This window comes from Hordeum vulgare, chromosome 3H (assembly GCF_904849725.1).
Source record: "Hordeum vulgare subsp. vulgare chromosome 3H, MorexV3_pseudomolecules_assembly, whole genome shotgun sequence".
NCBI lineage: Eukaryota > Viridiplantae > Streptophyta > Magnoliopsida > Poales > Poaceae > Hordeum > Hordeum vulgare.
Window position 1 is genome coordinate 609,396,484 of NC_058520.1, and position 21,700 is coordinate 609,418,183.

The following is a 21,700-nucleotide window of genomic DNA, read 5'->3' on the forward strand; positions in this document are numbered from 1 at the left end:
TGAAGTAACATTCCGTACCCTGCTCTTTCTGTTACATGTATGTGTATTTGTGGCAGTGTGCGTGCGTGTACGATTACAATGAAGCCCACAAACCTGAATTTTTTTGTGTTTGCCACTAACTCAAAGCATATTGTTGCGGCAATATATAAGTTTGTGGACACTGAGACAACAGAAATTCATGTATGCCAGGTTTTGTTTCCTAATGTTCAGAAATAGCATAACAGTTGTAGAATAATTTCAAGCACACCGAATTATACAAGTCTATGGACATCAGAGTCCACATAAATCGTGTATGCCAGATGAGGTCATTGCAAGGGGTTAGACATTGCACTACTGCAAACGCACACAGTTCGACGCGAATGGACATGCTATGGTTCATCACTGGAAGTACTTTCTGCAGAATGAACTTGCATCACGTGGGTAGTGAATCCTGATCATGTTCTCTAGGCACTTCTTATAGGAGAAATCTGTAGGAGGGCCGTCTGAGGACACGACGTACAAGCACCTGGAGCTATGGAACTTTTGATGCTTAGCAACCTGCAAGCAGGGGAAGAAATTTCATGAAGTTTCCATTATGGATTTTGGTTCTTGTGATGCATTGGAAGACAGAAAGGTATGCTGCTTACCATTATGTAATTGTTATTCCCTGCCATCTTCTTTTCCTTCTCTGGGTGGTACATGAGAATATTTTTAACAATGAACATCTCGTCGTCTCCAGAAAGCTTGATGCCATCCCTGAAAAATACGGGAATAGATGGACTGCGAGTAAGGATTACGAACATAGAGAAGAAGCCACTTGGGGTCTACAAGAGAAGGTGCACTTTTCAATCATTGCAGTTACTTGGACTTTGTGATGTTCAAACTTAAACCCAACAGTCATATCATCATTTACTTTAAAAAGTGTAGCTACTTTTCAGTACTTTGTGTTTTTTTACAGTTGCAACAGGCTGGATATTATACCTTGATTCACGGATGATCCTCTTTACTTCTTTCATTATTGGATCAACTTGTGCATGTATCTGCTGTTCCACTAGTGTAAAATTTGAACTCCCTCTTTGTCCACTGTTGCTACCTCCCCGGTTTGGTCCGTTTGATCTCCATGCTGCTCCTCTGCCACGGTATGGGCCAGGATTGCCGGTCTTGATGTTCCGTCCACCATAGTTGGATGGTCCTGAAATGCGGAAGTTCGGGGCACTTGTGGTATTAGCTCTTTGGGCTTTCCACCTACTGTTACCTCCACGGTGTGATCCCTCTGATTTCCACACCGCACCTCTACCACCACCTCGACCTCTACCAAGGTTATTGTTCTTTCTACTCCATCCATCAGAGCTAGATGCCCCTGTAATGGCAAAGTTGCTCTGGCCTGCCACATTTGCTTTCTTGCAACTTGGGTTGCCATCTTGTTGTGTTTCATCTGAGCTCCAATTACTATCAAGTTGCCTCTTCTGATAAACTTTCGTGGTAGAACTGCTCTGGTTCCATCCACTAGTGCCACTTGATGGCCCTGTAATGGCAAAGCTGCTCGGGCCTGCCACATATGCTTTGTTCCAACTTGGGTTACCATCTTGTTGCGTTGCATCTGAGCTCGGATTACTATTACGTTGCCTTCTCTGATACACTTTCATTGTACAACTGCTCTGGTTCCATCCACTAGTGCCGCTTGACTTTGTGGCAACATGTTTACCATGTCGCCAATTTGCAACTGGCACTGTTTGGTGCCCTTGTTCAGCCCTCGAACCTTGAAGATCTTGCAGCAGGAGATTTGATTGTGGCCTGTCTGTCCAAGCGATTGGACTGTTTCCTCCCAAACGTAAGATGCCATCCTCTTCAATTTCATCATCTTGAAGGTTGTCAACATCATACAAGCAGGAACTGTATGGCACAATTATATTATCTTCAGTGGCTCTTGTTGCTTCTACCTCTGCGAGGAATTCATATAAACCATACCCTCCAAGGTTCTCATTGCCTGCTGACTGTAAAAGAACAAGAGGTTCAGAGAAGGGAGAACATAATTGCGTGCTGCACACATGTGAGAACATAGGCAGGTGAAATGTTCGTTGTACCGTGTTCCCATCATTCCAGTGGATTTTGAAGGCTGAACCAGTCCCAATTGGTGCAGGATTGCCCCAAGAGCAGGTAGACACAACACTATCCAACTGATCCGAATAGACCTTCTCCGCACCCTCCTCAAAGCATTGCAGTGGCCTCTGCAACATGTTTTTCTCGTTTTCTAATCAATGCCAACACTTGCTCATTAAAATGGTGAGTTCAAAACAAAATGAAATGGAGGACTTACAGCGAGTGTAGCCTTCATGAAGGGTGCCTGAATCTTGAGGGACTTGAATGTGGCCTTGTAACCATAGCTGTTGAAGCCATGCAAGTTACCTGTGCAGGTCATGCTGCTTGCAACAGTAGTCCGGTGTTCTTCGAGAACTGATTTTGTAACCATCCCAACTGCCTTGGAAAGGTGCTGTAAGGATGGTCGAAAGCATAAAAAGAAGAAAGTAGAACATGAGTAATGCTTTAATGGAAGCTACTAAATTCATCAGAAAGTAAAAAGGAAAGAACTAGCTGGACCTGCGTGACTCGACCGAAGGCAGAGGAAATTCCAAACACTTGCTGAACTTGTTGGATGCTGTAGGGCACAGACCTGGTAGTGTCGATCAGATCCATCACTGGGATGCATGCATCCATTGCTGTTCCCCAGACATCACCACTCTCTCCAGTTGAGTTTTTATCCATTGTGACTACGAGCGCCAATTCGCCCTTCTGTTCTTTACCGGAGTTCTGGACCCAACATGTCTCTTGTGGTTCAACCCATACTATGTTCACCTCCTGGACTCGTTTATCACCTGGGAGAAGATGCAAGAGACCATCTCTTTAGTAAGCAGAATTGCATAAGCCTTAACTATCAGCATATTTATCTGGATTTTCTTTTTTGGTTTACCTTTTATCATTGTGTCCAAGAGTATAGGAGAAATGGTATTGGCCATCATCTGGACAACTCGCGCAGAAGATTCAGACATCTTTGTCGTGACACTTTCAGTTAGGAAAAACTGCAAACAGGAGACCCGTTCCTTGTCATCTGCATCCTGGTAGCACATACATTCACTGCAAAGAAGAAATACCAAACTATGTTCAGAAATTAGAGAATATATCATTTGAAATTCATGCTTGATTTTCTCAATATAGCATGCCTAAATACCCAATGGAAGACATTATTCAACTTAAGTTACCAAATAAAGAACTCAAATCTTAGCGGACCTGAAAAATAAATCCAACCATGGGAGTATTCTTTCAGAAGAATCGGAAAATAAAGCCTCCCATGGTATTTCAAGGTTAACACAAGAAAAGGCCGTAGCACCTTGAGATCACAGCAACTCTCTTCATAAGTTGATTCGCCTGCCCCTTCTTCTTTCCACATCTATATATCTCTTCCTGGCATTTCTGAAGAATATCTTCCATACTTATGTTCATTTCATCCAGTTGCTTCTGTAAGGGCACAAAATGATTTCTTCAACGTGTAATCTTGTTGCTAATGCTGAAAGAATAATACTATTTGAAAAGTAGGAGAAAATACCTTGTCAAGATGAATGTGGCCAACAAGACAATGTGTTGCTTGAATATTTTGTTGTTGATACCTGAAACAAGACAGTGATTGTTAGGCTAGCACAGTATACACTGGAATGTGCTTCTGATTTGATTTTGATATTTAACTGTATAACACAGTATAAAGCTAAATTAGACTGATCTAAGATTTTAAGTTCAATAAGATGTCAAGAAACAACAATTTGCTAGTCTTGTTCATGTTTGTGATTCACTTATATGAAACTAATACTGAACCGCATAGTTTGGGAAATTAGTATGTAACTTGGGGCATAAGGAACATTGTAGTATGATAAATAATCATGGAAGTATGAGTGGTACATACTGGATTGAGAACTCAGTAGCACAGTCCTCTACTTTGGTCCTCTTTAAGCAGGCTTGAACTGCGAGTGATGCTCTTTCCATGCAAAAATTATTCCCACAAGAGCATTTGTTCAGATACAAAATTATTTTTTTGTCATTTTCATTCCTAGAGCTAGCTCTTGTTAGTAGTACTTCCTGTAAATGGAACATCCAGAAGTTAGAACATATGAACTGAAGTCTTAGATGGAACTGATCAAATGAGTCTCACCTTCATTGAGTCCCATGAGGTCATGTTGTTCTGATTTGGGTCTAACACTGCCTTGTATGCAGCATTTGTAACTGCAGTGGCTGCCAAGATACCAACAGGATCTCCTGGTGTCACAGAACTAGACGAGTTTGTCAAATCAAACTTAATAATTGAATTTCCACATGAGTTTCTTATGCTTCCATCATAGCATGCTACAACATCTCGGAGCATTGCCATCATGTTCTTGAAGAGATCGCCTGGCTCCACAAGTCCTTTAGATGCGCGTATTGTCTTCTCCCTTGCAGATATTGAATGGAGTAGGTCCTCATATGGGTTCAGTCCATTCCAAAATGAGTTTCTGACGAAACCATGTGCCTCCAAAGGATGACAACCATTGGTGCTGCTGCCACACTTGCTCAGCGACTTGGATAGACAATCCTCCACCAAGCTGCTAGAATATAATCTTCCGTTGCGCTGCAGCTGATGACCCAAGAAACCAATCTGCTCCACTATTTTGGTCATGGCAGAATCACTCTTTTGGTCAACCAAGAAACGAATGTCAGAAGAAGTAACTAAGTCCACAATTGGTTTCCGTAACTTGTCAAGGTCAAGTGTTTGATGCTGAGTTGTCTGTGGTATTGGATTGTGAAAATTGAAGTCTCTCAGGCTTACGCTGAAACCATCGGTAAATAATGATTCCATTAGTAGGGGCTGCAGAAGATTCAGAAATTCTATGGCCTCCTTTGGATTCTTCGTGGACAGAACTGATGATATAGTAACTGTGCCAGCAGCCAAGTCTCTGATTAATATTTTGTTTTCCTCTGGTAGTACCGTCTCTAGGATCTGAGCGAAACTCCACTCTGGTCCACCTGATAGTCGCTTCTTGGGAATCAACCCTCCGGTGAACATTGCATTCATAAGTTGGTTGGCCTCCCTTCTGGAATACTTTCTACCAGATATTTTCTTCAAAGCTAGTAAACAATCATTCTTCAGTCGAAAATTCAGCTTTTCGTTGTGCGAGCTTACCAGCTGCTTCTCCACCATGAAGAGCTCCATAGCTTCTGCCCTTGCTGACACTGACCTTGGGAAGAAAATGTGGACACAGTCGCCATCAAAATCTGCTCCAAGTGGGCCACATATGAGCGGGTTGATCTTGATGGTGTGATCGGTATGTACACGGACATACATTGCTTGGACTGAGTGCTTGTCGGTGCTTGGTGGCCTGTTGATAAACACCACATCTCCATCCAGAATTCTCCGGTTGACCGTTTCACCAACCTTCAGTATGGTGCGTTTCTTATTTTCTTTCCCCACATCCAAGGAGTGCGTGATGGAGTTGGCATCTTTATGTGTCAGGCAAAGACCTCTATCCATCATGTCTTGCAGCTGAGCAATGTTGTAGTCTGTCACATGCTCTTGTACTGACATTCGTCTTGCTACTTCATCAGGCACTCCTACCACATTCATAGGAATGTATGGGTCACCAGTTATCACACCACGGCATGAGAAGCTTGACCTCTTGCTGATACAGAGTGACTTGATCTTTTGCTGCCATTGTTTTGTTGCAGACAGACTTTTAAAGGTGATATCTTGAGGACCCTACAAAAGATACATGACACCAGATATCAACATACAGTTTTGATCAAGTATATGATATGCACTTCATTTGCATATTATCTACATACCCTTGCTGTTCCTGCATGCTTGATGTAGTCAGCAATGGCAACCTGAAGATCATCTGCTTCCACCTCATGTTCTTGGAAGGTTGGGGGGCCAACCCTTGAGTTGTTGATTTCATGTACCCTGAGTACGACTTTCCTCAGCAAGTTTGTGGAGGCATCCTAAAGAAGGGAAAAAAAAGTCGGGAGTGAGGGTGACACAAATGAACTTCTGATGCAACCAAAAGTACACGAGTCCCAAAAGGTACTTACGGGAGAGCACATGAGTGTTTCATCTAGAACATTGTAAGTGCGGAGGCAGTTTGGTGGAACAGGGAGATTGCTCATCACAAATCCATCCTGAAGAATATATCCCTTAGCAGCAATCTGCCTTCTTGTTTTTTCAGAGATCTTCTCCATTATTTTATGAACCTACGAAACAGAAGAACAAAATGTTAGTACCTCTAGCACCTGTTAATTCCTGAAGTATTGATTAATTTGTCTTGTCATAACCATTTCTAATGCAAAGCAGAGCAACTAAGTTCTGAGACTTTTGTTCTATATATCTCCTCCCTTGCAGGATGGCTTTTGCTACGGGAACAGCAGGTCCCTGCCTAGTACTAGTACCTCTTCTGCGAATAAACGGCGACAGTGAGAGCTGCCCTTCGTGTGAAAGCCAAATTGATCGAGGAAGCTCCAAAATCCCTCTTCTAGTTCTTTCCTGGATGGCACTCTCAGCTCCAAGGTAAGGGCTCCATTGGATTTCTTGACTTTTGCAACATGGAGTGGTGGGAGATCCTGGAAGGAGAGGATTGCAGAATTCGACAAAGATAATGGCTGGTTAGTTAGAGGGATTAAGGGGGAAATACTCCAGCTAAAAAAAATTGAACCATGGCAAAACATAATTAATTGGTGCTTGTACCGTACACAGGGAATGCTCCTCAGAAACCTAAAACTAGAAACTAACACCAGCCACTAATAACTAGCAGTCTTAATTTAAACTTGAACTTTGAGTGGAGATTTGTACTGTTTGATTGTTTGGGTAATGTGGTGGAATTTAGCCATAACAAATGTCTAGGCTACTGAACAATGTGTGTTAAATAAAGCATGACATCTGCTTCCTTTGGAGATAATTGACATTGTAGTTGCTGCATGCATTTTAAACTCTGCACGTGTTGCTTTTGAATTGGATCATACATCTTTCTGAGAAGATCCAAGTTATGCTAGTGTCACCTCCAAATTTCAGCTCATCATCTTTTCTGACTACTCTAGTGTTTAAGCTGAACTACTTGCACTTGTTTTCTATTTAACTGCTCAATGCTGTCTCTGCTAGCAACTTTTCCAGAGAAGTTATTCCTCACCATCACATTTCATTTATTTATGTATCTATCAATCGATTCGGTACCTTAGGATTCTTTCGGGAAATTAGAGTGAGCTAAATATGAAAGTGCATATTGTGCAGACCAACCTGACCCTACTAATGCAATCTTAAAGTAGATTTGAAGAGTTTGATCTCCTTCGTCACTTATCACTTAATTACCTGACAATATGAACATGAGGTGAAGTTGCTCTCCTTTTCCACATTTTTCTGTTTCTGTTGCAAAATACAGAACTTCATGTTAATTCTAGCCACTAAATCTCTGATAAAAGTATGCCTGGGGAGGGTTTAATTCCTGCATGTACCTTGCAGTTCTTGAACTGGAGGCAGCTGAGGCAGATCATGTTGAGTATCTTCGTCAGCTCGGCGATATGGCTTGGGTGGTAGACGGACACAGGCAGCTTGATGAACCCGAAGTGACCTTCAGCCAGCCATGAGAAGACGAGTTTTGTCAGAAAAAATAAATGAAAGTGCAGTATGCACACATATGGGCAATGTATCTGATTCAGAATCTTAGATCAAAGATTGCTGAACCTAACATAGGTATGCATGCAAAATTTCCAGGTGGGCAGAATTGTGGTCGTTAGGGCAACTCCAACCGGCCGACCCAAACGGACAACGATTTCGTCCGTTTTTTGTCCGTTTGGGTCGGCCATGTGGTCACGGACGTCCGCTTCCGCAAATGGGTCGGTTTGTGCGTCCAACGTTGGCTGGACCTATTTTTTGCCGGCGAGAAAAAAGAAGATAAAAACATAATTAAACATTAAAAGCCGGCCACGAAGGCCGGCGATAGTCCACGCGTCGTGTCCGCATCACATTAAATTAAATTTTTTTAAAAAAATTTAAAACTGTGTTCATGCAGCCCTAGGCGGCGGCGGCGGCGTCGGGGCCCGTGAGGTCGACCAGCGTTGGCGCAGGGCCGGCCCAGGGGAATGCCGAGTTCCAGAGTGCAGCTGCCCGCACCTCCGTCGTCTGCCCCGCCGGCGCGGGCTGTGGTGGTGGCGATGGCAGCGCAGCAGCATGAGCACGCTCCTCCTCCATTGCCTTCCGTCGCTCTTCCTCCTCCTCCTTCTCCAGCTTCATGAGTCGCAGGCCTTCGGCGCGCTCCGCCTGCAGGTGCACCGACCTCCAGTGCTCGAGGTAGGCCTGCTCCTGCAGCGGGGTCGCGCCCAGCCAGATGGGCGGCGCGTTGACGAACTCCTGGACGACGTCGGTCCACTGGTAGACCTGCCGCGGCAGCGCGGGTTCGGGCTCCGGCAGAGGTGGCACGATGCAGTCGCTGGCGGCCGACAGTGTCATGGCCTCCGCGAGCTGCCGCTGGTACGCCTCCTCCTCTTCGGCCATGCGCCGCGCTTCTTCCTCGCTGTTGCGGAGTACACCAGCGAGCGCCGCCTGGTAGGCGGCCTCAGCCTCCTGGTCCTCATCGCTGACGACAGGCGGGGGCGGCGGAAGGCCTCCTGGCTGCACTTGGCGCACGCCACGGCGACGCTGCTCCTCGTGCTCCACCGCGAACCACACCTCCCAGTTAGGGGAGTCGGCCACGTATGTGGGGTCTCGCCGCTGCTCCGCGGTCAGCAGACGCCGTCGCTTGGTCACCTCCTCCAGATGCACCCGCGTCGACCGCGGCACGGCCGACACCGGAATCCTCTCCGGATCCAGGTGCCAGCCGTGCGGCAGCGTGACGTCGGGGTAAGGGAGTGCGACACGGTGCTCCCAGTGCCACCGCGCTTGGCGCACCGGGACGCTCACGCGCCGACGAGGCCGTGAAGACGACGTCGGTGAGGTGGCGCGGGGGAAGAGTGGGGCCTTGCCCTTGTTTGCGAAGTCGCCGGCCATGGTGGGTTAGGGTTTGGTCGCTCGGTCGCCGAGGAGGTGGCGAGATGGGGATGGGGGCGGGTTCTAAAAGCAGATGACGGAACCCACCGCACGCTCGGATTAAAAAAGGCCAGCCGCGGTCGCCGACGCGTGGGCCCGAGGATGGCGGCCGTTATAAATTATGTTGATCGCGGTGGTTGGGGGAGGACACCGAGGAGGCGCGCGCGCGTCCGGTCACGTCTGCGCTGACGCATTTCAGTCCCAAATTTGGGCCGGAAATGGGTCGGCGCGGACGCGTTTTGGCAATGAGTCGACACGTTGGGCAATCATTTTTGTCCGCACCGACTCAAACAGACGACGGCGGACGAAATGGGTCGCCCCGTTTAAGTTGCTCTTACACCATGCTTTTTGACAGCTAAGCTCAGGAGGAACACACCATATATCAGTCGAGATAAATGCTGCAGCATTGATTTTTGCCAACAATGTCTCTGACAGTGTACAACAATAAACTGAACGGCCAGGTTCGACCATTATCATATCTGACAGTTTATTATATTGCTAGAAAGTGATCTAACTGAGGTAGCTAACTTTGCTATGTTCCAGTAAACTGACTTAGCTGAATATTTTGCAGGTGGAATGAGATGCTGTTATTTCAGCCGAGTTTTTTGAGTATTGCCGAAAGCTTAGGAACAAGAGATGTCTATCAGTTGAGGTAAATGCTGATGCAGAAGTAATTTTACCAGGAATATCTCTTATAATGTATCACTCTCAAGTGAGTAGTCAGCTGAAGTGGCACCATCCATGCTAAATTAAAGAGAGAGAGAGAGAGACACAACATTGTTTTCACAAAGAAGATGAGACGAGTCTCATGGCACAGCTTTTGGTAGAAACCTAAAAAGTTCAGATATTCTTTTGACATTTACGTATCACCTAGAAAGTCTCTGGCAATGTGCAAGTGTCAAACAGGTGCAGCTTTCCCTATCACACCCCAACTTAATTACCTATGCTCCAGTAAACAAACAGCTAGTTTAGTTTTATCTAACTCCAATTCCGTGTCTAGCTTAACACATGCAAAACTGTCTGAAAATTATAGCCGCATGTTTGCAGACGTTCAGTGATATACTTCCATTATTTTTCTCTCTGCATGGATTAATTGACGAGTTATTCAAGAAAATTACTGTGTTGAGTTAGTAGCAGGTAAAACAGAGAGCAAGCAGCAAGCCAAAAAAATTCAGCTAGAAAGTCTCTGGCAATGCAGAACTGTCAAACAGAGCTGCAGCTTTACCCTAACAGCTAGTTCAGTTTTATCTGGCTTCAATTTGGTTTCTAACTTAAAACTGTCTGAAAATTATTGCCGCATGCTTGCAGACGTTCAGTGATATACTTGCATTCTTTTTCTCTTTGCGTAGATCAGTTGATGGGCTACTTACTACTACTGTGCTGAGTTAGTAGCAGGTAAAACAGAGAGCAGGGAGCCAGTTACCTTCGCACTTGGCGAGGTCGGTGGCGCCGCAGGAGTCACAGTGGCCTAGCTGCAGCGGCAGGCCCAGCGCCGGGTTCCTGGTCAGCTGGCCCGGGTGCGCCACGGGAAACTCCTCCATCATCGGCTGCGCCTTCACCTACACACGGTCACCAATGTTGATCGTTGGTTGGGATCAAGAAAGAGAAGTGGAGGGAGAGAAGAAGGGCTTGGTAGTTACGATCTCCTCGTTGGAAGCGACGGCGAGCCTGATGCAGGTGATGGTGCCCTCCGCGACGAACGCAGGGTCGTCGCCAGCCTCCATCGTCGCCGGCACCGATGGATGGATGGATGGATGTGAAGAAAGTTGAGTGAGTGTGAGAGGCGATGGTGCTGCGCTGAGCGTCTGTGTTTCGCTCACTGAACCAGCACCTACCTACCTACGTTGAGAGTGTGAGAGGCGATGATGCTACTAGTAGCCACAGTAGAACGCAGCTAAAAACGAAAGACAAAAACAAAAAGTGCAATCTATTTCTCTTATAGTTTCTTCTGTCTTCTTCTCTATATCTTTTTTGTGCTCTCGATTCTTGTTCTCAATTCAATGAGGATGCTTTTTTTTTGAGCATTTTTTTTCTTTTTGAGCAAAGATAGCTAGTCTTCATTGATCAAGGATGTTTGTGGGTACCGTGCGACATGCGTGGTGATCACTCTTCAAACCATTAAAAAGAAAACAAAAAGGATGTTTGTGGCTATTACAAGGGTGTCATGCGGAACACCTGACCACAGGTGTCTCCCTACAGGCAGAGAGACACCGTATCTACATACTTTTTCTTTTCTTGAGTAGAACCGTATCTACATACTCCCTCCATTCCATTTCTAAATATAAGGTGTATTATTTTTTCAAAAAATCAAACTTCTCTAACTTTTATCAGGTTTACAGACAAAAAATATCAATATCTAGAATACCAAATCATTATCACTAGATTCACCATGAAGTTTATTTTTAGATTTTATATATTTAATATTGCAAATATTTATATATTTTCTTGTACGGTTGGTCAAACATAGAGACCGTTTGACTTTTTCAAAAACTAATACATCTTATATTTAGGAATGGTGGGAGTACTTGGGTTGACATAGATGAACCAGGCCTCTCGTGGGAGTAAATCCAAGTCTCTCGCGGAAGCAAAACCGTGTCTCTCATGAAAGGAACACATTTTTTTTTTCATTTTCGAGAGGCATGACTATATTTTCATGGGAAAAAGACATTTTTTCCGTTTTCGAGAGGCACGACCGTGCCTCTCGCGAGAGCAAAACCATGCCTCTCGAGGAATCGTTTTCGAGAGGCATGGCCTCTCGTGGGAGTAAATCCAAGTCTCTCGCGGAAGCAAAACCGTGTCTCTCATGAAAGGAACACATTTTTTTTTTCATTTTCGAGAGGCATGACTATATTTTCATGGGAAAAAGACATTTTTTCCGTTTTCGAGAGGCACGACCGTGCCTCTCGCGAGAGCAAAACCATGCCTCTCGAGGAATCGTTTTCGAGAGGCATGGCCTCTCGTGGGAGTAAATCCAAGTCTCTCGCGGAAGCAAAACCGTGTCTCTCATGAAAGGAACACATTTTTTTTTTTCATTTTCGAGAGGCATGACTATATTTTCATGGGAAAAAGACATTTTTTCCGTTTTCGAGAGGCACGACCGTGCCTCTCGCGAGAGCAAAACCATGCCTCTCGAGGAATCGTTTTCGAGAGGCATGGCCTCTCGTGGGAGTAAATCCAAGTCTCTCGCGGAAGCAAAACCGTGTCTCTCATGAAAGGAACACATTTTTTTTTTCATTTTCGAGAGGCATGACTATATTTTCATGGGAAAAAGACATTTTTTCCGTTTTCGAGAGGCACGACCGTGCCTCTCGCGAGAGCAAAACCATGCCTCTCGAGGAATCGTTTTCGAGAGGCATGGCCTCTCGTGGGAGTAAATCCAAGTCTCTCGCGGAAGCAAAACCGTGTCTCTCATGAAAGGAACACATTTTTTTTTTCATTTTCGAGAGGCATGACTATATTTTCATGGGAAAAAGACATTTTTTCCGTTTTCGAGAGGCACGACCGTGCCTCTCGCGAGAGCAAAACCATGCCTCTCGAGGAATCGTTTTCGAGAGGCATGGCCTCTCGTGGGAGTAAATCCAAGTCTCTCGCGGAAGCAAAACCGTGTCTCTCATGAAAGGAACACATTTTTTTTTTCATTTTCGAGAGGCATGACTATATTTTCATGGGAAAAAGACATTTTTTCCGTTTTCGAGAGGCACGACCGTGCCTCTCGCGAGAGCAAAACCATGCCTCTCGAGGAATCGTTTTCGAGAGGCATGGCCTCTCGTGGGGAAAAATAACACAATTTTTTTTCGTTTGTGAGAGGCTGCCTCTCGCGGAGCAAAATCATGTCTCTCGAGGAATCGTTTTTGAGAGGCATGACCGTGCCTTTCGCGGAAGCAAAACCATGCCTTTAAAAGAAGGGCAAAAAGGAAAACACTTTTTTTATGATTTTTTTCAATATTTTTTGGTACAAAAGGTAAGAAAGACCGAGGAAAAACCGAAAAGCCCCCCCCCCGCCCTCCCCAAAAAAATCTAAAAAGCCGAAAACGCGTGAAAAAAAAAGAACAAAAATCCAGAGGGAGCTTTTAGAGCACGACATGTGACGATGGCTGAGAACGCGATTAATGATGACGTCTGAGAGTGACCCTTGGGAGGCTTCCGAAAGAGCGCTCCTTTATTAGTTGCTCTCAACTAAAGGTTGTAGTCCCATTTTGCTGCTGGTAGATGCTTTCCCGCTGATCGTGTGGGCGGGCCTACATGCTAGTGTTTTTTTCGAAAAGGAGGATGATCCAGTATGTGCATTTAGGAGATGCATGCATCCATTTTATTAATTAGTTACAAAGACTTTACACAGTAGTACATCAAGAAGTCTGAAGCCATCATCTTACCAACATCTGTCGCTAATCTTATCCACTTGATGAAGGGATGTCGATAGTCCGAACCTAATACCGAACATACATCGCACAAATACCTAACAACTAAAGACAGATGTCCCAACTAAGCCACATACTAGGTATGGGGTGCAAACCGGTCCTACGCACTCTCATAGGTCATCACCACCTTCTCTCACTGATCCATCTTCAGAGGATGTACTAACGCATCAACCTTCCCAAGCCTACCGTCAATGCCCCCACAATGCCATACAACACCTCCTCCCAATGCGCGTCCATCATCACACATCCGTCGTCGAGTCCCTGCCGCGCCACACCACTAAGAGTCCACGTCGTCGATGCATCACATGGAATTCCGCTCCATCGCTGCGTCCACTGCCCGCTCAAGCAAATGCACACCTTCAAGAACGACCCTCTAGGAAGGGGATGACACAAATGCGTCGCCGTCATGCGATCGACTGATCTTGGGTTTCCCTTGGAGGTATCGGAAAGAGTTGGGAGCTTCACCTCGATGATGCCTTCAAGAAGGAAACGTTGCCGAGGGCGTCACCATCACCGGCTTCGACCACCAGCCTGAGACCAGGTTTTCACCCGAATCTGTCCCATGAGCATCCAACCGACAACATGTGCACCATCCAGACTGCCTTCAAAGCTCCAAATCTGGCCACCTAGATCCGTCGACCATCCACAACTGCACTGCCACCATGGGAGCCCCGGCACACTGGCCACTGCCTGTGTGTGCCACTACTGGAGCCTGTGAGGAGGTCTGCCACCCCACCTCGCCAAACCACGAAAGCCGCTGAGAGGAATCCCGTACGCTCGTCACCGGCTGTGATCTGATCTAATCCGGAGCCAAGGTCACCAGATCGCCGGTGTAGTTCCACCTTGGATAGGGATATCGTCACGCCATGCCGCCGCGAGAGGCCTGGGTTTCACCCGCCACCACCTTCCATGGCCGCCGCACCGGGTCACCACCGCTACGAAGTCCTCCACGCCGCCGCATCACCCACACAAGCACCCCACGCCGACGAGCCTCCGCGCCGTGATGTCCTGTGCCGCGCCCAGGCCCGAGGAGGTCGGCCCGCGCTGCCCCATCGCGCGAGGGGAAGAAGACGTCCCGTCCGCGCCCTTGGGTGGTAGAGAGGGAAAGGGAGGCAGGAGGAGGCGGAGATCGAAAGGTCCCTCCCCATCGCCTCGCCCGCGGTGCGGGAGGATTTGGTCGCGTGGGGAGGGTTATTAGTGTTCCTATATGTTTACTTTTGATTGAGTTGTTCTGTGTGTAACTTGTAGGTTTCTAAAGTAATGTTGTTAGGTTTTTGCCCGAGGTGCATAAGCTGATTGTTGGCGTGCATAGCGGTTTCCTGATAATGCATTGAAGTCGTTTCTTCTTTTTCCTCCTCCTGTGCCTTTTATTGTCTGTAACTTTGTATTTTTGTCATGTAAGTACTGAGAGTAAGTATAATACGATGGCATAGACAGTCTGTAAGACTTAAAATGATATATTTATGCTGAGTTGAAATAGAAAAAAGAGGACAGAAAAAAAAACAGACTACAAACTAACAACCAGCTGTAACACGTGCTCCTAAACATTTTATGAAAGATGAAGGCCGGTGAGCCTTGTATCAATAAAGTAGTACTGATTAACATGTACTTATTGTACATGACAGCTATAAACTTGACTATAGATGATGTGTCAACATCATATAGCCAACAACTGGTTGTATTTTTTATTTTTGCGAGAACCTTATGAACCATGCTCTGAAAAGGGGGGTAAGCCTTTTTTTTAGAAAAGGAGGATGACCCCCGGCCTCTGCATCTGGAAGATGCATGCGACCATTTATTGATTATTTTCGAGGACCTTACAAAGTAGTACAACAATATGTCTGAATCCACCATCTTGGCAACATCTGTCGCTACTCCTATTCATATGATGAAGGGGTGCAAGTTGGACCAAATACCCAGACCTCTCACCTAAGCCTAACATCTAAAGCCGGAGACCCTGACCGAGCCACATACCGGGTCCGGGGCACAAACCGATCCGACGCACTCACATGTGTCATCGCCGTCATCTTCCACTGGTCCATCTTCAGATCAGATTGAGGTACCAGCCTTGGCAGGTGCCTCCGCCATCGACGCCATCATGACGCCAAACGACGACCTCCACCTACGCGAGTCCTTCTCCAAGCAACGGACGGAGATCCATGCTAGGATAGGGCCGCACCACCGCCGTCGCCCACCACCCACAAGCGCCACCCAGCCCCAAGGTTCCCAAAGCGGCGCCTTCAAGAAGGGAACGACGCCGTGAGCGCCGCCGCCGCCCAACAAAGTTAAGGCTTTCGCCCGGGAGACCTAGGGGAAGGGGAAGTGAGGGGATCAGTCCATACCGACGCCTCCAAGGAGGGGAACGGCGCCCTCAGGCGTCGCCATCGACGCGGCCGGCCATGGCCGACCAGGGATTTCGTCCGAACTAGATCCCCACCACCAGCAGCACCTTCTGTACAAAACCGGCAATCCAAGAAAGCGCGGCCCGACCAGGCTGCCCCGCACGCCGAACAGGGGAGGAGGGGAGAGGCGCCAGATCGCGCGCACCGGCCACCGCAAAAGCCGTCGCAGGACGCCAACGACCACCGGATCTCGCCGCCCGCGCGGCCGAGACGCCGGATCCACCTCCCGCATGGCTGCTAGCCTGCCGTGTCTCGCCAATGGAGCCGCCGCTCCAGATCCGGGCCTCCGCATGCAGATGCAGGGCAGCCTAGGCCCCGCCGCCACCATCCTTGGCGCCCCGGGCTTGCCCGGCGGCTGCCTCAGGCGGCGACGAGGAAGGGAGGGGGAGGTGGAGGCGGCTAGGGTTGGGAGGGAGGGAGACGTCGCCGTATTGCACTTTTGGGAGATCCTGAATGGGAGGGAGGGGGTAAGCCTCATGACCCGATGCAGCCTCAACTCTTGCAACCTTCCCGCAACCTGGTTGTATACAGCCTCTGTCGTGCTGGCTCAATGCTCCAGGCGTTTTCGGGTCGAATGCTGAATCGTTGCAACCTTCCCGCAAGGTTGCGTCGAAGACTTGGACAATCTAAACCATAGGATGATGGCCAGATTCCGCAAGCTGCTAACAAGCTTGAGCTCAAAGGGATATATCGGGCGTCGATACACTTGGTCCACTGAGCATGAGCATACCACCTTTAACAAGTTGGATCATGTAGTTGCCATGATCTCTTGGGAGGAGCGCTACCATGAGTGTTTCTCATCGACGGCTAGCACGACAACATCTGATCACTGTCCGTTGCTTCTGGACCTAGACACAAGAATTCACTTGGGCAAACGCTTCAGATCCTAGAGCTTTTGGGTTCGGGCAGAAGGCTTGCAGGAAGTAGTGGCTGCGGCGTGGAACTCTATCCCGTCAATCGGGTGTCCCTTCAACGAGTTGCACGATAAATTGGGGACCACTTCTAAGGCTCTCTCAAGGTGGAGCAGTCGTTAGATCGCCAACATAAAAATGCAAATTCTTATTGTCATCCAAGCGATTTTTAGATTGGATGTGGGGACGGAAACTGTCCCGGGAAGAGGTGAACTTGAGGAGAACCTTTAGACGAAAACTGCTCGGCCTGAGTTCACTAGAGAGAACAATCACGCAACCTAGATCTAGGCTATTGTAGCTCAAGGAAGGTGATGGTAGCACTCTCTAACTAGCAATTTCATAATTTGTTCCCAAAATTTAAAAAATGTCATCGATTCAAAAAATATTCCCAAATTTGATTTTTTTTTTCCGAAAACAAAAATAGGAAAACGATAAAAACTAAAAGGAAAAGGAATAAGAAAATAGAAAACCTATTTTTTCCTCGAAAACCTTCTTTAAGGAAGGTTTTAGAACATTCTTCCCAAAACCGGCTGGAGAAAGGCAGGTGAGAATTCGCGAATATGGGTTGGCCCATATCTGAGCAAGCCATAGCGGAGGGGGCTGGTGGATGACCCCCGCCCAATGTGGAGCATGAGCCTGCTAGTATGTAGGTGCATCAACTAGAAAAAAATGGTTACCACATACATGTTCTTACAAGAAGAGGGGTTTTTAGGTTCATAAACATATTTAAAAATGGTTTGGAATTTATTTGTCAAAATTCACTTAACTTAACTATTTTTATTGAATTTGAATTTGATTGAAATTAGTTTGAATCTGATTCAGTATTTTCAAGGTTATACTTTTTGGTATCCATTTAAATTATTAAGAAGTTTATTGAAATTTTGAATCCTAACACCACTTCAATTCAGTAGTCTTAATTGACACATTACTCCCACTTCTCTACAATTTCTTTAGCAGTCATAATGTAAGCGTTGCTATTTCGATACGAAGTATGTGTCATGCATGTGTTGTCAACTAATTATTAAATACATTATAATATGCAAGACATATTAACCACAGAAATACCGATAAAGAATACACATAGTTAAACTTACATTCTAGAAGTTTCTATAAATATGTTTGCCTAATCATATACTAATAGAATGTTGCTATTATTAAGATATATGTTACGCTTTAGATATGTCTTATCATGATATTTAAGAATGTGAAAAATGTACAAAAATATGCGCACACATGCGAATTCACACTATATACTTTGTGCAGTTGTAAAAAAACCATAAGATTAATTCTTGTTACATATACGATTTAACTTTAGCACAAGTCAAGACATTTTTCAATGATGAATGTAAAAAAGTTATATGACGAACAACACAATAATATTTAGCAATAACATTAGGAGTCTAACTATGTCGACGAAGTACTTATACTCGTTAAGATGCTAGCACTACAAAAATATTCAATACATAACACTAGTAGAAAATAGGGCTTTCATTCTAGCTGGATCGGAGCAATAGTCCCGGTCGCGTTACGAACCGGGACTAATATGGGCATTAGTACCAGTTCGAGCGGTGGGGACGCTGGACGGGGCTCGGCCGGCATCAGTCCCAGTTCGGATGGGACATTTAGTCACAGTTGGAGACACCAACCGGGACTAACCCTTTAGTCCCGGTTTGTGTCTCCAACTGGGACTAAATATCGTTTTGAATTTTCAATTATCCTATCCTTTTACTATTTCAACCAAAATGGACAGAGATGGTTTTGAAGGAATTTGAAGATGTTATCTTGTTCTCCAACACATGAGACTTGGCAAGATCATCAAATATGGCATTTGTGACATGCTAGAATTTTCTTAGAATTTATGGTGAATATTTCCTTTCTAAATATTTCAAAAGCTTGATTAAAATTTAAAAGGGTAATTGAGTATTTTGACCAATATTTTGAGCTATGTAAGAGAAACAGTTAGTGGAGGTGCTATTAATATGACTAGGGTGAGCTGTGATAAAAATTTGAGCTAAAGGAGAATCCATTTGGTACCCCAATCATTGACCACAAGATTTTGGCAGAAGGTGTTTGATGATGAATAGAGCTACTTAGAGGAATCCAATGGCTTTGGAATTTGACAGGAATGAGCTTGGTATCAACTTGAGTTAGTGTGAAAATTTGTAGCTCATTTGAAGAAACTTTGCAATGTGATTTTTTCATAGAAATGGGCAGAAATGGTCTTGACAAGCTTTGACCAAGTTAAGTTGTTCTCCAACTTATGGAACTTGATGGGGGCGATGCTCATGACCATATGGCAATGTGGTACAAATTTGAGATCAATGGGAGAAAGTTGCAATGTAACTTTGTCAAATCCTAGAGATGGGCAGAATTGGTTTTGGCATACTTTGACCAAGCTAATTTGTTCTCCTTGCTGATCCACCACTTGGCCTAAATAAATATTTAGACCATTGTAGTAGGTGTACCAAGTTTGAGCTCATTTGGACATGTTTGGCAATGTAAAGTTGCTCAAACTAGAAAATGGGCACAGATGGTTTTGAGGGAATTTGACGATGTTATCTTGTTCTCCAACACATGAGACTTGGCAGGACCATCAAATATGGCATTTGTGACATGCTAGAATTTTCTTGGAATTGATGGTGAATATTTACTTTCTAAATATTTCAAAAGCTCGATTAAAACCAAAAAGGGTAATTGAGTGCTTTGACCAATATTTTGAGCTATGTAAGAGAGAGAGTTGCTCAAGGTAGAATTAATATGACTAGGGTTAGCTCTCGTAAAAAAATGAGCTAAAGGAGAATCCATTTGGTACCCCATTCATTGATCACAAGATTTTTTGCAGAAGGTGTTTGATGATGAATAGAGGTACTTAGAGGAATCCAATGACTTTGGAATTTAACAGGAATGAGATTGGTATCAATTTGAGCTAGTTTACAAATTTGTACGTAGCTCATCTAAAGAAACTTTGCAATGAATTTTTTTAAAACCCTAGAAATGGGCAGAAATGGTATTGACAAGCTTTGACCAAGTTAAGTTGTTCTCAAACTTGTCGCACTTGATGGGGGTGATGCTCTTGGCAATGTGGTACAAATTGGAGATCAATGGGAGAAAGTTGCCAATGTAACTTTGTCAAACCCTAGAGATGGGCAGAATTGGTTTTGGTATACTTTGACCAAGGTAATTTGTTCTCCTTGATGCACCACTTGGCCTAGATGAATATTTAGGCAATTGTAGCAGGTGTACCAAGTTTGAGATCATTTGGACATGTTTGGCAATGTAAAGTTGCTCATACTAGAAAATGGATAGAGATGGTTTTGAGGAAATTTGAGGATGTTATCTTGTTCTCCAACACATGAGACTTGGCAAGATCATTAAATATGACATTTGTGACATGATAGAATTTTCTTGGAATTTATGGTGAATATTTCCTTTCTAAATATTTTAAAAGCTTGAATAAACTAGAAAGGGTAATTGAGTGTTTTGACCAATATTTTGAGCTATGTAAGAGAGAGAGAGAGAGAGTTATTGGAGGTAGAATTAATATGACTAGGGTGAGCTCTTGTAAAAATTTGAGCTAAATGAGAATAAATGTGGTAGAATTAATTAAACTAAAATAATTAAAACAAAGGAAACATGTATAAAACTAAAAGAACTAAACAAAATCCGTTTTTGATAAAACTAAAAAATAGATTTAGTCTCGGTTGGTGGCTCCAACCGAGACTGAAGGTGAGCCTTTCGTCTCGGTTGCTGCCACCAACCAGGACTATAGGCCTAAGCTTTAGCACCCTTTTAGGCTGCTGAATATTATCTTTAGTCCCGGTTGGTGGCTCCAATTTATACGAAAGGCTCACCTTTAGTCTCGACCCCTTCTCGCTCCCCCAATTTTCCTCAATTCTCTCGCCTGATCGCGCCCTCGACACCACTCTCGCCGTCGGCCTCCACGCGACGCCTTCATGCTACCCCACCGCGCCGTCGATGCGTCCGCTCCATCCGCCGCTCCTCCATGCGCGCCGCCGCCTCAATGTCGCCGCTCTCCTCCATGTTTTGCGCGAGCCCGCAACGGCGCTCCTCCACGCGCGCGTCGTTGCCCGTACTCTGTCCACCGACGTCCTCCTTGCTGCCCTACAGGAGCTAGTAAGCACGCCCCCACGCAGCATCCCGCCGGCCCCAAGTCATCCCTGCCCTGACGAGCCCATCCCCCCGGCAACCTCCTTAGTCCCCCGTCCCCAACGAGCCTGGTGAGCCTCTCCTCCTCCTTTGGTTTGTTCATCTTCTTTTCTGTCTTGTACATGGAACGGTGGAATTTGGCTAAGATGTATGTATGTAGATGCTTAGTACATGATTTCCTTGATGGATGGATGCATGGTGCTAGGGATTTCATAGATGGATGGATTAAAGGACCAATCATGTAATTAGTTTCTCTATTGTGAATGCTCAATGTGACTGTGAAGGGAAGATGATTTGGTTAAAAAAATGTTGTGGTTGTTGTTAGAAACTTTGCTCGGGAGAAGGATTAGTTAGACGACGCTTGCCGAAGGAGTCCGCGACGATCGTCGGAGGAGTCCCCGATGATCACCGGTGAGGAGTCCCCGACCATCGTAGGAGGTGTCCTCGACGATAGACGGTGACGAGTCCCCGACGATTGCCGGTGACGAGTCCCCGACAATTGCCGGTGACGAGTCCCCGGCGATTGCCGAAGAAGTCCTCGGTGATTGACGGAGGGGTCCTCGATGATCGCTGGTGATGAGAGTCCCCGACGGTCATCGGTGACCATTCCCCGATGATCGCCCGTGAGGAGTCTTCGATGATCGCTTCACTCGTCCTCGAAGATCGTCGGAGGAGTCGTCTCCGACGATCGCTGGTGAGGAGAGTCCCCGAAGATCGTCGTAGGAGTCCCCGACG

At 45.7% G+C, this 21,700-nt stretch overlaps 1 protein-coding gene and 1 pseudogene across 2 annotated transcripts; both read right to left on the minus strand.

Moving 5' to 3' along the window:
• Positions 1 to 146: 146 nt before the first annotated feature.
• LOC123442257 lies at positions 147 to 16,215 on the minus strand (annotated as a pseudogene).
• LOC123445627 lies at positions 8,023 to 10,796 on the minus strand. Of its 2 annotated transcripts, none has more exons than XM_045122640.1 (2): positions 10,708 to 10,796; positions 8,023 to 10,626 (listed from the first exon to the last, which is right to left on the minus strand). In XM_045122640.1, exon 2 carries the CDS (start codon positions 9,026 to 9,028, stop codon positions 8,057 to 8,059), a length of 972 nt encoding a protein of 323 aa, XP_044978575.1. In that variant the 5' UTR covers positions 9,029 to 10,626; positions 10,708 to 10,796; the 3' UTR covers positions 8,023 to 8,056. The 2 variants fall into 2 exon arrangements, with proteins under 2 accessions (XP_044978575.1, XP_044978574.1); XM_045122639.1 differs by lacking the exon at positions 10,708 to 10,796 and having other exon boundaries at positions 8,023 to 10,147; positions 10,491 to 10,676.
• Positions 16,216 to 21,700: the final 5,485 nt, after the last annotated feature.

What these genes read in the sequence shown, in the direction of transcription:
- LOC123445627 (XM_045122640.1), bottom strand. Translation starts at nt 9,028, where the DNA reads ATGGCCGGCGACTTCGCAAACAAGGGCAAGGCCCCACTCTTCCCCCGC.